This window comes from Pungitius pungitius, chromosome 4 (assembly GCF_949316345.1).
Source record: "Pungitius pungitius chromosome 4, fPunPun2.1, whole genome shotgun sequence".
NCBI lineage: Eukaryota > Metazoa > Chordata > Actinopteri > Perciformes > Gasterosteidae > Pungitius > Pungitius pungitius.
In genome coordinates, this window is record NC_084903.1 from 12,410,609 (window position 1) to 12,427,333 (window position 16,725).

The 16,725-nt window shown below is 42.6% G+C and overlaps 1 protein-coding gene across 15 annotated transcripts; it reads right to left on the reverse strand.

The window, feature by feature from the left end:
* Positions 1-1,962: 1,962 nt before the first annotated feature.
* On the reverse strand, positions 1,963-16,672 carry trim66 (tripartite motif containing 66). 15 transcript variants are annotated; one of them, XM_062561751.1, is made up of 19 exons: positions 16,075-16,663; positions 15,346-15,400; positions 13,523-13,792; positions 12,524-12,737; positions 10,839-10,968; positions 10,392-10,508; positions 10,096-10,210; positions 9,678-9,824; positions 9,252-9,369; positions 8,343-9,118; positions 6,566-6,772; positions 6,225-6,354; positions 6,041-6,116; positions 5,766-5,952; positions 4,580-5,457; positions 4,367-4,490; positions 4,189-4,263; positions 3,716-3,868; positions 1,963-3,571 (listed from the first exon to the last, which is right to left on the reverse strand). In XM_062561751.1, the coding sequence occupies exons 3-19, from the start codon at positions 13,529-13,531 to the stop codon at positions 3,335-3,337; spliced, it is 3,693 nt and encodes a 1,230-aa protein (XP_062417735.1). In that variant the 5' UTR covers positions 13,532-13,792; positions 15,346-15,400; positions 16,075-16,663; the 3' UTR covers positions 1,963-3,334. The 15 variants fall into 15 exon arrangements, with proteins under 15 accessions (XP_062417735.1, XP_037304542.2, XP_037304534.2 ...); XM_037448645.2 differs by having other exon boundaries at positions 13,523-13,754; positions 16,066-16,663; XM_037448637.2 differs by having other exon boundaries at positions 13,523-13,757; positions 16,066-16,663.
* Between the last annotated feature and the right edge of the window lie 53 nt (positions 16,673-16,725).

Consider the following 16,725-nt stretch of genomic DNA (forward strand, 5'->3'; position numbering starts at 1 on the left):
CTGACCATTATTGCAATCCAAAAATAGTTTTTCTGCACTTCCACGGAAATATAGAATCAGTTTTTGTAACCCACAATTGAAATTCTTTTCCTGAAGGATTCCTTCTCCAAACACAAAACAACAGCTACATTACATTTTTTGCAGCAAAAGCTGTATTTAGGTTGCAGGTGGCTGTTTGCATAAGGGATGAGTGGATCTGGTGGGCTCTGTGAGTCAATCAGATCTACAAAAAAGAAACTTTACCATAATGTCAAAACAAATGCTCACTACAACAGAGATATTTGACAAACCTTGACAACGTTGACCTAGTTTTGACCACCTACAGTTTCTACTGTTTTTTTGGACTTCTCTCCCACTTTATCCAGGACGCTGTCCCCTTACTTTACTGTATGTCTATTTTATTTTATGTATTGTAATATGCATTGCTTGAAAATCAATTTCCCTTAGGGGACACAGTTTAAAGTGTGTCATTGGTTTAAAAATGTGAGATTTCAATCAATATTAGAAAAAACTTTTGACATGCAAATGTATAATATGTTTGTTGTGCTATGAAAATGTCTGGAGTACCCAGACAAAATGTTTAATTACAGATATTATGGCCGCTAATTTCCAGCATCAGACAGACTTCCCCCTTTTACCGGTTTATTGATGAGTTTGTCGATGGGCATGGAGCCACTGTGTCTGCGGTCTGCAGGGTGCTCTAGGTTCTCCATAACATGACAGATCAGTTTTGTGAAGAAGCTTGATCTCAAAGTAGCTCTCCTCTACAAACGAGGTCTGGAAGCGGCATCAATCATCCTGAACCAAAGATCGGCCCCTGAAAAGTCACCAGTCTGACATAAACGATTAAAGCTGAATTATACAACTTGTGAACCAGGTGGTGAAGCGGCCTGAGCTAGAATCAGATTTGTTATAGTGGTAATGCCCAAGAATCAATTGAACAAAACAACAGTAGTGTGTCTTAGAACTTGAAAAAACATAAAAGTAGAAATGCTTTTTAGTAGTAGTAGAACATTTTAGTAGTATCAATAAATGAAGATGCTTTTGTAATCTACAAATATATCTATTTGCATTAATAATTAATATTTCTACATTTCTATTTTCTACATTTCATATCAGCAGTGTTTGTTAATGTGCATTTTTCTTAAATTAACCCCCCAAAAAACATTTAATTTTAAACTCAATATTATTAACTCTTGCTATTTACTGTATGCACTGAGTGTGTGCTTTGATACATTGTGTAAGCTATTTACCCCGTATTCACTCAGTTAATTCATGTGAAGGAGCGCTGAAATTTCCCTAATTGTATGAATCCAAAATCGAAATGTTCTCATCCTAGTGTGCTTGAATCTTTTCTACAGGGAAGCATTTGCTCATCCCAGTATGGCCTCTGGAATCCAGTCCAACATAAAATACTTACACCACGAAGCTGTGGAAAATACATGGTAAACTATTTGCTAAGATAAACAATAACCAGAATGGATGATCTAAATTAGTAAAACATCTGTTAAAAATATATCCATCAATCTACATTCTTTATAATATCAATCCACAAAGAAACATGTAAAAATATGTTTGCTATAGAAACTAGGATTTGCTATTAATCAAGCATTAACCAATGAGCATCAACATGGTGGAGTCAGATGCACAAAGCTTTCTAATGAGCAGCAATGAACAACGCCTGGTGCCAGTTTAATCAAACTACGGGACAATGATTACTTTAATCACTGTGGTGCATGATTGCTCATAAGGAAAAAACAAACCAATTAATTTAGAGCAGAAGAAAAGAGGTTTCAAATTCAACACCCCTCTGCAAACTGTGATTCTATCACAATCATCACGACTGTGAGATAAACACTTAATGATAGTAAAATGTGCCCTGATTTCCAACACATGTGACACGGACAGAGAATAAGGTTTTGTTGACCATTGGTTTCCTGTAAACTTGTGATGACTGAAAATGTTAAATGGAAAACATTAAGACATTTTTTTCTCTTGAATTCATTTTATTGATAATAATAAATGTGCATTTAGCATTGGCTGTTACAGTAAAAATAATTAAATTAACTGTTCTCCTGAAAGAGTGACGGCAACTTAAGTTTATCTTCCCTTGTATAATAGGAAATATTACTGATTTAAAAGTAACATATCGTATAATGTATATTCACTACTCTTGATAATGTCCAAGGTGTGCACAGACTTTCATTTCTCTTATTTAAAGTCAAATCTATCTTAAGCTTCACGTAATTATTGAATAATATTTGACAAGAAATACTCTTTAACGGTGGGTATCATTAAATGTATTTTTCTCTTAACAATGTGACTCTACAGATACTACAAAACTGAATGATATCAATACCTAACACTCTTATTAAGATTAAGATATAGATGGAGTATACGGTTTTGCTGAAACACAGGAGGAACGGAAAGCTTACATCATGTATGCACATACATAATAATTCATGGTTAAATGTCAAATTAAAATTTTTGTTTGTTTAATTTGGATAAATATATAAATACACCTGTCCTTAGGAGCTCTAGCACTAGAACTAGTGCTCTTGATCACTTTCATTCTGTGTCCCCGTGGTCAAAAAGACAAAGTCAAAGGCTTTCTAAAAAAAAAAGCTCCACAGACACATTAATATCAATAATCAAAACTGTGATAATTGCCTGCAATCATTTAGTAATTAAAAGGTGACATTTAATAAAATAAAGTTCTATCAAGTTACACATGTATAATGAATGCCTTGAGAGCTTACAAATAGGATAAATACAGTGCTGTGTATAATCAAAACTAACCTAAAAAAAACTATAGAAATCCACTTAAGATGCTAAGTGAGATTAATAAACAAACTACAGAATCACCTTTGTACAATACAGCATAGAACATTGGGTATTTGATTTGAGGAGGTCTAAATGTAAATAATGTAATTTCCAGTGCATCAGTGGCATAATTATAAAGTAACAATTACAGCCTTGCAGGCAGACGCCACCCTCGAGTTCTGTTTGAGTTGTTTTTCTCCAATCAGGCGTGTTTGCAAATGTGTAGAATATAATATGCAACAAAACATAGTTTGATCTTGAACTTCTACTTCTTTTATCACTTGAAGTTTGCTGATCGTTTCTCCAGTATTCGTTAGTGCTTTAAATATCTGAAGTACGTGTCAGTATGTTCAGCTGCCATCGGATGGCAGCACTGTGATATTGTTGCGGACCACTAAATGCACACTAAAAATTACAGAATGGAAACAATGTCACAAGCCCACAGGATGCTAAATAAAAACAGCATATAGTCACAAAAAAAACCATTTTAGTCCATTGTCCCATTCTGCGGTTAGAAGAGCGGTCTCCTTGACTTGAGAGAGGGTCTCCTCTTCCTCTTCCTGTGGCACAGCTCTCTCCTCTCTGGCCAGGGGAAACCACTCTCAGCGGCCCTGTAGGCCTCATCGTACTCGTCGCTGTCAGAGTCCGCCTCTGCTGCAAGGAAAACTCTGTCCGGGAAAACCTCCTTCAGGTTGGAGATGAAGAACATCTCGAGAATGCGGCCCGCTTGAGCCACCTCGGAGTCAGGCTGCGGTCAGAGACGGAGAGAGCCAATAAGATCGCTGCTGGTGAAGCACTATTGATTCATATGCATTATTTAAACCAGGATTCATTGTGATTGGACTTACTGTATATTGAGTTCACACATACAGGATGTACATTTTCAACTTACATAATTGAACTTTGCACAGTTGCGAAACATGAGATAGACATCAGCAACAAACTCCTCTGTCGAGATATAATGTTGAGTATTCCTCTTGTTGAGTTTGGCTCGGATCACGGACAGGTCCATAGGCCTCTTAATGATCTGGTAGTAATGACGAGCCTGCATGAAAAAACAGAAACCTTTCACCCTGGATATAATCCACCCAGACATTATAGTTTCTTATAACATTAAAATGCAATTACCATCATACCACTTTCTGCACTCAAAATGCATCAAATACATGTTCCATAGATTGAACCTATAAATCTATATTAGAGGCAGACGGAGGGGATTTTTCAACCAATATTATGTATGTTGATACAACCAAGAAAAATAATTGCTACAGTGTTCCTGTAATTGTAATTGCAATGAAAAATATGATGGAAAAAAGTTGGCCTTTTCTGTAAATGGTCGATAAAAGTAAAAGGGTGATCACTCACAAGTGGACTGACGGGCTCGTGGAAGGGAGCACTCAGGACGTTACTTAGGATCAGTAGAGTCAGCCGCTCACATTTCTACAAACAAGAAGGAAAATTGTTATGTAATGCAGCAAGGGAAGAAAGTTGCAGGAAACCACTGGCCATCATTATTATGAATGCAGGTGATTGAACAGCTTACTCTCTGGTCACAGGCGGGCAGTCTATGCGCTGATGTGTGTTCTCCAGATGTTCTCTCATTCTCGCAGTCATACTCAACCTCTGGCTGCATGGCGTCCCTGCACAGGCCGCACACCCAGTCGCCTCTGGAAAACAAATGAACAGCTTGAAAGGAAGTTTGCGAGTAATATCAAATGCACTGGAAGCATTTCATGTTTGGCTAGAAGAAGCTTACGAGGGGAAGCTTAGAAGGGACGGGATGTGGCAAGACAAATGAAAAACTTTTGGGCAGCGGTCGCAGCACAGCAGGTCCCCTCCAATTAGACACACGGCACAGAAGTCCTCACTCTCCATCTCCGGACAGTCCTGGTCGGCCTCGGCCTCCTCTGCGGCCCTTTGAGCGACAGGGTTTGAATGCAGAAGCGGCCCCCAAGCCGCACCGCTGTGGCACTCCTCTTCCAAGTCAGAGCGAAGTGGTTGTGGGTCGTCGGTGGGGAGTTCAGGTTCTGATTCCAGGTCGAGCTCGGACTCGAGGGCGCCCTGAGAGTCTGGAGGCTGGTCGGATAAAACGTCGGAGTCGGTCTCTGCCTGAAAACTGGGATCATTGTCGGGCTTGACACAATAATCGACCAGCCCTTGACCATCCTCCGATCCCCCTGCTGCATCTGATTCCGGGTCCGCCTCATATTCAAGACTTGGCTCTGAATCCCCCGTGATATCAGGTTCACCACGGAGCCGCATCTGTGCTGGAGCCAGTGATTCGTCCACAGCCCGACCTTCCAGCTCAGACTCAGAGGAAGACTCTGCATTTCGGTCGGAATCTGGTGATGCATCCGAGTGTAGATCTGGATCCGCCTGAGAAACCACTGCGTCCTCTGAGACTGATCCGGGATCAGAATCTGAGTCCAGCTCCAGTGCAGTGTAACTGTGTGGTACGTATGTAGGGTCAGCGGACGCAGGCGCTGATGCTTTACAGGAGCCGATTGTGTCTCGCATGTCAAACTCTCTGGTGGTCGAGGGTGTGGAAGCCGGATCAAGATTCTGTCGCTGTGCACATGGTTGAGCTGTGAGTGAGCGGGTGGGCCTCGTGATGTCAGAGGCTCCAGGTATCCCCTACGTTTACAACACATGGGAGAAGAGAAGAGAACACAAGTTGTTATGTTCATGTGGTTTGTTTATAGTTGCTGGTTTACAGCACCCAGCTGAATTAGACGTTATTTTAACATTATGTTGAGTAGAATCTCCAGTAATACAAGAAGTTTTCCTGAACAAAACCCTGTTTGACTTTTCAGTAAGAAAACAGTCACTTTAGTTGATGTTTTTTTTTTTCTATTCCAAATTGGTTGGTACAAGAGAAGTATTGGCATTCGACATTCAAGGATCACCTTTTCCTCGACTGAATGCAAAGAAACGTGACGTACTTCAGGCCTTGCATCGTGCCGGGCCCTCTGCGGAGGCAGGGTTTGGCTCTTCTCCGTCCCGCTGGCCGGTAGAGGGTCGCTCTGCCGTCGTCCATGTGGGGGAAGTTGAGACACGAGGATTTTGAGACGCTCCAAGCAAACCACTGGAACCCTCGGCCTGTCTGAGTCCTTGTGAACATCTCTGTTACTCCAGAGGCAAGTAGAGAAAGAATGATGAGACCGGTTCTGCATGATTTGCGCATGGACAGATTTTTGAATGGACAGTTTTTACACACCTGCTGTGGCAGTTTGTCGTCACCCTGCATTTCCCCTCATAATCAAAGTCTTCATTTAAATAATTAAAAGAATGATCTAAAGAGAAAAATGATGAGCATGTATTCACAGACTTAGTAAATCGCTTATATGCGGATATAAAAAAGAATGACGTAAGAAAGATACACCAGTAGTATTTTCTATCACCTGGCTCTTTCTTATAGGTCAGTAGAGGAGAGCGGTGACCTCTGGAGAGCTCCGTTTCAGACGCAGTTTCCTTGACAACACAAAGCACCCCATCTGAGGCCCTCCTCTGTTTGCGATCCACACTGACATACTGAGAGCAAAATAAACATTATGTAACAGGAATTTAGTAAATGTAAAGTTATATAGTCACGACTTTGTCTTCTGGAAAGCTCCAGAGAAAACCTGTCAAATATTTTCTGCTATTTTATTGACAAAACAATCAAACATACAATCAAGAAGATAAAAGCCTAATTAATAAATTATGAAGATAATCATGTGATTATGTTCTGATGCAGCGTTACCTTAGTTTCAGCTACTGCCTGGGGGCTTGGACTGCATCCTGGGGGCCTCTCAGTGTAAGGGCTGGTGGAAGGGGCTGCCAGTTCTGGCGGGATGCTTTGGGAGCGCCTGTCCCTCCCCCTGCACACTAAACCAGGGCTGAGCCTGCTGCTCTGCACATCGGATACACACTCGTGGGCTGTCTCCGACACCTCCAGGGACGTGGATCTCTGTCAGAAACACAAACATGCAAAACTGAGCAGATTTTCAAGCTGCATCCCATGCACAGATGCCCATGTTCATGCCATTTACAATAGACAGGAGAGAAAAGGTGTGGGATGTGTGCAGTGGAAACCAGCTTGAGTGTGACACATGCACACACACACACACAACTCAATCCCTACAAAGATGGAGAATGGCCCACACAGCTGCATATATCACTGTATAGAAGAGGAAAAAATGCTAGTATTCAGGGTGGCAGTTTGAACATTTGATTAAACTAGAAGAGCAAATAACTTACTAATAGTCTTTCTTTCGCTTTCTTATTACACTTTAGCTAATGTGAGCGATAATAGTCTTTCTTTCGCTTTCTTATTACACTTTAGCTAATGTGAGCGGCTTAAAAAGCTCCTTTAAACACGTCCGCTAAGGAAGCAGGAGGGCTGACAAATCATTTAGGTTATTTTTTAACACATCTCACGTTCCCCTTTTTTTCCTTTTTCTAGATTATTGTCATACAAATTGAGGCCACATCCACAGCGAGCATGTACCCCTAAGTATCATGCGATTAAAACACTTACCTGATCCTCGCCCCTTGGGAAGCGAATGCAGGATTTAGAATGTGGAGGGAAAAAGACTATAATCCTCCTCTCTGGAACGATGGAGAAATTTATCTTTGAGAGCAAACTAGAACAGAAATTAAACTGGCAGCTCCCTCTGTTTCCTTAGCAACGTATTAATTACATTTTAGGTACATACATGAGGAAATGGTTTTATGTGGTTTTACCGATGCTTGACTAAGAAATGCTAAACAATTCATCTTGTGTTTGTACATGTTTACCCTGAGACGTTTGGCGAGGTGATTGTGTGTCTGCCCAAACCTCTGGCATTGAGTGCGATTATGACCAAAGGTGCTCTCCTGATTTTGGGACACATTGCTAAAAACAGCTCTGCTGTAATTGTCAGACCAGCTCTTTGTTTTCCCATCATCCTTTCTTCATAAAAGCAGAAGCACATTTCTGTTGCACCATCTGTCAGGTTTGCTGTCAACTGTGGGAAGCAATCATTCTGGCATTAAAATAAAGCTGTCCTTTAAGTCATTTACGGATAATTAAAACAGCCTCAAATTCAACAAAACACAGAAGATTTCAGGTATCTACAATAACAACTTTCCATATGTTAAACATTTTGTCACTGGCTTTCAATGTGACTTAAATGTCACTATATGATGTGTTTCTTTTCATTAGGCTTTTTTGTCTTTGTCTTTTGTTCTTTTCCTCTGAGCGAGTGTTTGAACATTGAACAGAAAATAGGCCTGACTGATACATTGTGGGTTTTAAGAGGTGCATATAAATAGGTGCTGTGGTTTTGTTTGAGGCCATAGAAACGTGGGAAAAAAGAACGAGGGGCACAAAATACAACCGTGTGCCTCGCTATTTTCTCACAGCAGCTGATATTGATCACAAAAGAGTATACAAAAAAGTTTTAAGCCATCACATTTCAGGCATGCTTGCGTTCTTATTTTCACATATTGCAATCCACAGTATTCATGCAGGTTTATTCGGTAACTTAATCACTCACTCTGCCATCTCTGTGGTCTCTGAGCGTCACTGCAGGCCGGTTTCTCTGCAGCTCACGTCTCAGCTCTGCTGCTGGAGCAACGCGCAGCTGCTGTTGGACAGAACTCTGCTCCCTTCTGTCCTCCCCATCCGCCAGCGCCCTGCTCTCAACCACTGCTGTTGGTCCTCGAGCTTCCTCCAGCCTGCACCTCTCCTCCCAGTTCTCGTCATTCGTTGCCGTGTGGCTGACTTGCTGCTGCAGCGGCGTGTTGGTCGACGGCCTGCGAAGTTCTGCACCTGGCTGAGCCTTGCTGTCTGGAAGAACGTCTCTCTGATGTGGCCGTTGGAGATACGGTTCAGTTTGAGACTGGGTCTGAGAGGCAGCACCGTGTGGCTGGGACAGAGCTCTTCGACTGCAGTTGAGCTGAATGGGTCCCGTCATCGGGACAGATGAGGAAGGGGGAGGACATTGCGAGGAGCTGTCTGGGTCCCAGCACCTCTGGAGCTGCATGTTCTGGTGCAAAGAGGCAGAGAAAACGGCTGGCCGGACACAGCTGGAGTTGTGAAGGACGGCTTCAAGCTGGCCTTTATCCGGACGGGACGGGTCCGGCGCAGAGGTAATGCCATGGACACAACACAGTTGGGGCTCGCAGCAGTTCTGGTACCCACAGCCTGGCTCTCGTCCTCTGTGACACACGGACGGAAGAGCCAAGCTGTTGATTGGCTGAGGCCTGAGAATACTGGAGCAGGCCAAGCCGTGAGGGTAAATGCTGTTTCCCCCTTCAACATTCAGCTGGCCTGCAGAGAATAAATGTAACGTTAAGAGCTTCATGTCCATCATGATTTCAAAGAAGTCATTCTGAATGAAAAATGTAACGGTAATACAACCGCTGTAATAAAACCATGTGGCTTCAAAAACATTTATGTTTACCTAAAGAGGAAATCTGCTTCGTCCAGTAACTTGCATCCCAATTGAATTTGATCCTGACAGGACTCCAAGAGTCTGAGTGGAGTGACGACTCAAGCAGCTGCTGCATCTGGAGAGAAATCTGGAGAACATATATTCTGTTATGGGAAAAACGAGTAGCATATTGTAATATTGGTAAAATTGTGAAGCTCTGCTCAAAAGACACCTAATGCTGAAAGAAAAGCAGCTGGAATTACGACGCAGAGACCAGCATGCAATACAAATAAATATCCCAAACTAGGCTTTAGGGGACTACGCTTACATCCGTTACCATATAAAAGCTGAAGTTCCCTTTTTGGATACAAAAAATGAATGAATTACTCCTTCCCCAAAGGTCAGTGTATGTTAGAATACGACAGTGGACGTCTGCTGCCCGCCCCGACGACATACCAGAGCTCTGCTGAAGAGCACCGGGCCGCTGCAGTGGTGGGTCGTAGCCCAGGTGATGAACTTCTGGACATGGTCCAGCTGGCCACATATCTCTATTGCCCCCTGCAGATGGTCCTCCAGACGATGCTGAAAGTCCTCTGAGATTTTCTGTAAAGTTAAGAAGATAGAAGAAGAAAAAGATGTGTTTGACGCATAAAAATGCATCAAGTAATTACTGATACAGAGCTGTGGGCTAACTCTATGGCTCTTGTTGTGTCAGACATAGTTCTTGAGATGTTTGCTTGAGCAGCTTTGATAGATTATTAAGGGTCCTCATTTGGTTGCTTTCAGGACTGATTACATCGCGGCGGTTACTGATTCTTTGCATGTAGATTCAAAGCTGGCTGAACGATAAGAAGGAACGAAAGAAAGCAATTACCTCCAGTTGCTCTATTAATAGGTTGGCTCGTTTGTTAAGCTCGTTCATCATAATCATCTTTGCCATTTTAATCTGGTTCTCTGCTTTCCTGTGTGCAATCTTTACTCCATGAAGTCTTCAAAGACAGAAAGGGGAAAATAAATGTAGGAGAAAAAATCTCAAATTCAGAAGCATAGAGCAGACGTTCAGACCTTAATTTATGCATTAGCTTGCTATATTTCACACTGGTAAATTATTAAGCATTTGTAGAAGAAGTTGCTCAGACTTGGAACTACGATTATGACTTTTTCACCAACCTTTCTTCTATCTGCTTAGCATTGTTCTCCACTGCCGATCTCCTCTCATCCACCTGAACCATCAGGCTCTCAAACAGCCACTGCTGATCCTGTAGGGCATTCCCAATCTTCACCACCCTGAAAACCATCACAACATCCACCACACCACACAGAGAGTTCACTAATTTCATCTTTGGGCATGAAGAACACCACAATTAAATTGATTTCCCCATGAACAAGGCATCATGCAGGTGACCTTAGAGGCAGCTACTGTACAGTAACATCACAGAAAAACAAAAGCATATGAATACATAATAGGTATTGGACGAGCCAAGGGTAGTGTATGCAGACGCAGATGATAAAAGTGACAAGGCAGTTCAGGAGAGTTGTTTCTCAGAGGAAGTTTTTGACCTGCAGTTTGCCCTTCTCTGCAGTGTCCTTGCATTTTTTTTTATCTAAGGGACTGACCTGTGGTTTTTGTGGGAGGACAGGTGACAGCTGCTACAGCACAGAAGGTCACATGACTCACAAAACAGCTCCAAGGGCTCCTGTCTATGAGCGTGGCACATCAGGAGGGAACAAGGATACGACCCCGGACCTAAAAGACAGACGGAGGGAGGCAGCAGGACAATTAGCAATTCACACTAACAGCTAGAGGAGAACCGTCAGTGTGTACATTTATTATTGGAAGAGAATGAAAACAACACTATCTAACTAACAGGGAGTTCTTATAACTTAAAAACCAAATCATGTATTAGAGGAACTAAATTTGAACCGCATTAGGGTTAGGGAATTGTGTTGTTTGAGTGATCAGAGTAGGATAAAATGGATGTCTAATATTGTGAAGGACAGATCTTGATTTGGTTACAACAAGGTGGGTTTTGGTTAATTGGTGAGTTTGGGGTGAGGTGGATTGTGTTACATTTAAAAATAAAGCTGAGGCATTGCTGGATAGAGGCTGGCTGTTTCCCCATGTTTCCTGTCATTATGCTAAGCTAAGCTAAGCTGGCCATAGCTTCTTCATGAGAGTTGTAAAGCATTTCTCATCTAACCCTTGGCTAGAAAGTAAGTAGTCATATTTTCCAAAACGCCTTGTGTATAACTAAATATGAATATATTTTCGACATGCCTGTCTTTTGAAAAGTGACTATAGTGAGCTACAGCTGAAAGCCTTTTTGTTCAATACACTTTGCATTCATGCAACTTATTATAGTATAAGAAGTCTATGAAAACTGTTACATTGTGCTACACGTAAGTTAAAAATAAACTCTTGTTATTGTTAAAACTGGCCTACCTCTGCACCCTGGAATGAAAACGATAAAACAATTGTGGGAAGCAGGTTGCCCGTTGAGGGTTAGGCTGTAAGTGAACAATATTTCTTAGCGCTATCCAACCCTCCTTTGATGAACCCACCACGCACACGTACTAATGCACACCGTCTGTCTCTCACATATTTCTAAATAGGTCACCGAAGAAACTGCTGGCCCACAGAGTGTCTATCTAACAATAGCTGGATACGGCTAATGAAAGCAGCCCTACTGCTCTCTGCTGGCCGGCTCACCTCACTCAACCCCCCCTCCCCCCTCCCCTGCCTGCAGATCCTCACAGCTCTCTGTGGTAAAGAGCAGAGCACCATCCTGCGTGCATCAACCTGATCTGACTGACCACATCCTGTCAGAACAGTCACACGCTTTCTTTCTAGCAAGTACACCAACCAAACATTAACACGGCCACATCCCAATAATGGTCTCCAGGACTTACTCTTCACTTTTTGATAACTTGTTTGATGCAGAACTGCACAAGCAGCTGGCAACAACGCTGCCAGGCACACTTGAGGGTCTTAAAATAGAAATACACTAATATTAGCAAAAAAGGAGCAACCTAGAATCTGGGCCACGTGTTAAAGAGAGGTGTAATAAAACCCAAGGATCTCCAGCAACTATTATCAGCCATCATCACGGACATGCATTATTCATAGCAATGGTGCATGGAGGGAAATGATTAACAAATAAACAGAGAACCAGAGGGAAAACAAAGAAGCCAGAACAGGCTCTGTGATGACAGAGAGGTGCAGACTGCACAGCCCCAACGACGATCTGGCTCACTCCCCTACAAATGTAGGTAAGAAAATCTTGAAAATGCAAACATCTTGCCTTGTCTAGTTGGAGGTATGGAGTCGGAGCCTCTCTGGAGCAGGTCAGGACACTGGGTGGCACTGGGCCTCTGTTGCTTGTGCATGTCTGTGTAATGGGATGTGGTAGTAGCTCTCTGATGGCGATGCACATCTGTGCACTGGTAACACAACCACTTGTTGCAGAGTGTACACAGGCTCTGTGCAAGTGTCGGCACTGAGCACTCTGAGCAGTTCTGAAAGACACACACAAAGAAAAACATTCCTCCTTATGTTCAAAATATAAAGTGGACAGACTCTCTCTCCCACACACCCACACATGCAGAAGCTTGTGTGATAAAACCACAAAGTGGCATATGTCAGAAACATTTGTGGGACCACTTTGCTTTGGGTAAAATCACACCTCCTAGAGATGTTATCTGCTGTCATGCGAAAAAATGTCTCAGAGACTTCGACAAGAATGTAACGGAAATCAAACCTGTGCTTGAGCAGTATGTTTTAACATCAATGTAATATTCCAACAATGACAATTTAAGCATTGTAATGCAAGTAAACTTTGAAAAGGGAAGACAAAAAATCTTTTAAAAGAAGGACATTATTATAAAAGTCCTCTTAGTCCCTTTTGTATACATGCAATTTTGATTCAACAACGATCTAAACAAAAGAGCATGCAAAATGTGCCGCCTGCTAGGTTAAGCCAAATTAACCCTTCCTCTGCAGTACAACATCCTTGCCAATTTAGGATTGGGGAAAAGTGTCTGAACCAAATCCAGTTTTAAACCTTAACACTTGTTAGGTTGCAGCGGCAGGGGTATCCCTATCCCCACTCTAACATGACACTTTTGGTCGCGAGAGACAATCGTAGGAAGCGTGTTAACTCGACACAGAAAGGCCCACGGTGCCCTAAAGGGGTTCAATCACACGATCAACAGTGCAAACTCAGGAACTACTGCACACAAATAGACAACCTCAACCTGTGTCAAGATTAAGATAGGAAATAATGCTAAAGCGAACATCCTACCTTCTCCATTTCAATGCTTTGAGAGTGGAGCTGTTGCCTTCTCAGCAGGAGGGAGGGAGAGGAGAGAAGAGCGAGCAGCCTGTCGCCTCGGCAGCAGAAGCACTGAGGCTTCTACCTGAGGCAGGAAGCAGCACGCACAGAGAGAGAGAGGTGGCCCCAGAGGAGACGGCTTACATGACAGCCTCACTGTGCTCTCTCCTCCCCTAGTTCATCTAGGTGTAGAACCCCCTCACTGCTACGGAAGAGAGTGCCACAGTCAAATTCATCCCCCTGCATGTTGGTGCAGCCACCGAGAAAAAAAAAAGAGTGAAAATCTAATCCTTTTTCTTAAATAAGCCTGTGCATAATAATTGGGAATTAGGGAGATAAGATAATTATTTTTTTGTAGGGCAAAATATCCCCGCAAGCCCTTGCCAAAATGGAGGAAGGTAGACCAAGTGACCTACAATGAGAGAGGGAGGGAGGACGGGTAATGTAAGCAACTTTTAGTTCTTCGGAGCGGGCAGCGCGAGGAAGGATCCGGCGCTGTTCGGCTCAGGTCGAGTCGAGGTATGTGGGTCTGAGCTAGGATAGGACGGCTGTGGCCTTCTTCTCTTTGTCAGCAACGAGGAGGGAACAGGTCCCAAAGGAGCATAACGTAGCACGCCGAAACCGGGTCAGCCTCTGATAAGCTCCAGATGGGACCAGGGTACCCTCCTGCAATTCCCTTCAAAACTGTGAAATTAATAAAGGTTGTTTAACTCAACATGTCGGAGAGCACACTATAAGAAGAAAGAAAAGAAGCCAACTGCAGACTGAGATGAGGTGGATTTAGATGCAGAATTGATAAGATTCTGAGTGTGCATTTGCACAAAAAAAAAAACATGGCAGCATGAAAGTTGAAAAAGGGAACCGCAGAACAGAAAGCGATCCAAACTAATGCAAGCCACCAAATATAATTTAGTGTCAAACAGCTGAGACTTCTCAAGCTGTGAGAAAGTCAGCCTAACAACAGCCCCTGCAGCCTGACCTACAAATCTAACAACTTTCTCATCCTGGTGCTTCAGTGGGGAGCTCAGAACAATCCCATTCCCCATCCTGCACTCAAAGACCCAATTTGAAACACAATTAGTCGTATTACACCCTTCCCCTCGTTCACTCGGCTCTTCTGCACTTTCTTTCTCTGCACCTTTCTCTGCATTTATCTTTTAAACTGAAACCTCCCGCCAACCTTCCCTGGCCTGTTAAGTGGAGCCGGCACTAGATACGCACGCCATCTCAAGGGATGTCTCAATAATAGAGACCTGCTTAGTGATCTCTCTCTTGAAAGCACCCCCGCGTGTGACATCTATTAATACCGAAGTGACGAGATCAGAGAGAAAGCAGGATCATCTTTTAGAATTGCAAAGTTGTTATATTTATTTGATTATTTGCAGCTCTTAATATAATGTATATTTACTCTGCTGCAAAGCAATCAATCAACTAGAGAGTAAACATATTCACTTGCCTAAAGTAGTAAACACATGAACATTACACATGAACAAGTAAATGCTTGAGAAATTACAACAAAAATAACAAAACTGTTGAAAAACCCCATTGTAGGAGTTTGTCTGAGGAAAGCTTGGATTAGCTGCTGCAACTTCACACAGAAACCAGATTGTTAAGAGATTTTGATCCAAAACTGCTTCAGCTAATAGTATCTCACCACGAGCCTCATGAGTCAAACCTGTCACACACGTACTCTTGCACTCATGCATACCGCGTTCTCTGTTGAAACGTGTTAATAACAAATGTTTAGCCACCGGAAGGCTAGAGGAAGTACAAAAAAAATGAAATATTCTTACTTTGATGGATCGTCTTGTTGATGCTCTTGTTATTTTGGCTAAGTGTGTATAAATCCTATTCCAAAAACACAGAGATATACACTTATTTTTGTATGACAACAGTTGTATAATTGTATGATGTATATTTGTTGTATAAAATCATTCATAAACAGTTAAACAGTCTGAAAGCTCTAGAAAGCTGCATAGTTGGTCACTTTCAAACTAGCCCACATTTAGCCTCTTGATCTGATAACAATGTAAATCTACACAATCTAAAAGAAAAGGTTACATTGTTTGTGCAATATTTAATATGGTGCAGTAAGTGTTTAACACTGAGGACAATTAAAATTTGTTCTACTGACGTCAAGAGGAATTACTTTTTATTACTGCTGATTCTCGTGGTTTTTATTTGTCAGTTGAAGCAAAAATTGCATTTTGAATATAATCTAATTAAGTACTTGAAGCAGCTTTCAGAGAGTGACAGAATTTAAAGATAAGTAGGATTTGATACAGAATACATTTTATGCTGTAGTGAATTTGAATGGGATATTTAACTTAACCATAAACATTGGAAACAATGAATTGCAACTACCATGTTCATCTGTTTGGTTGCAACTATCTAGTTTGTGTTATGTCATTTCTGTCTGAAATCTAACAACATAAAACATAAAATATGTGTTTAACTGTTAAAGTTATGGGAAAACTACCATTACGTATAGAGTGTTGTGCTGTATAACTCACTGTACACACAGCTGTGAGGATTTGTTTTTCTCCTCGTGGCATGTGCCACGTTCGTCTGCCTGTTCCACGTGCCCGTGGACGTCTCACTGTCACAGCCCTTTATGAACGCGCGTTCGCTCAATAACACGCCGCTTGTCAGTCAAACTGCAGAGCGGCCGCCGCAGCATCCCTCCGCCTACCTCTGCATCAGCAACACCCCCTCCGGCGCATCCCTGAGCGTGACAGTCTTTTTTAGAAAGTGCGCATGAGATTACGCCCCGATCGTGGCATCGCGGTTGCGATCCGCAACCAAAACGGGACCCGCAGCACAGCACGCAAACATAAAGTCGTCACACACACGCGCAGTCGGGTGAACAGAGAATCCAGAAACTGTGTCTGAGAATCAAACAATTGCACTCGTGCAAATCATCATCATGCGAGGTTAAACATCGGAGAGAGCGCGTGCGAGGAGGTCACAGTGGGACAGTCTCAGCTGTGTCAGCTGCGTGTCTGTCCTGAGTGCGAGAGAGTGGGTTTTTATTTTACCTTGACCCGTGCATCTCCCGAGTGTCAGTCCCCACCCCCCCGTCGGATGCCGCTCTCCAGAATCGGCCAAAATTTTGGAGAAATTCAAGTCTCGCATTTAATCGTGAGATTTGATATTCACTGTCATGCGATAGT

Coding starts and splice junctions, on each gene's coding strand:
- trim66 (XM_037448598.2), bottom strand. Junction 6,117..6,224: donor GACCTATAAGAAAGAGCCAG/GTGATAGAAAAT, acceptor TTTTCTCTTTAG/ATCATTCTTTTAATTATTTA. Junction 4,264..4,366: donor TGCCCGCCTGTGACCAGAGA/GTAAGCTGTTCA, acceptor TCTTGTTTGTAG/AAATGTGAGCGGCTGACTCT.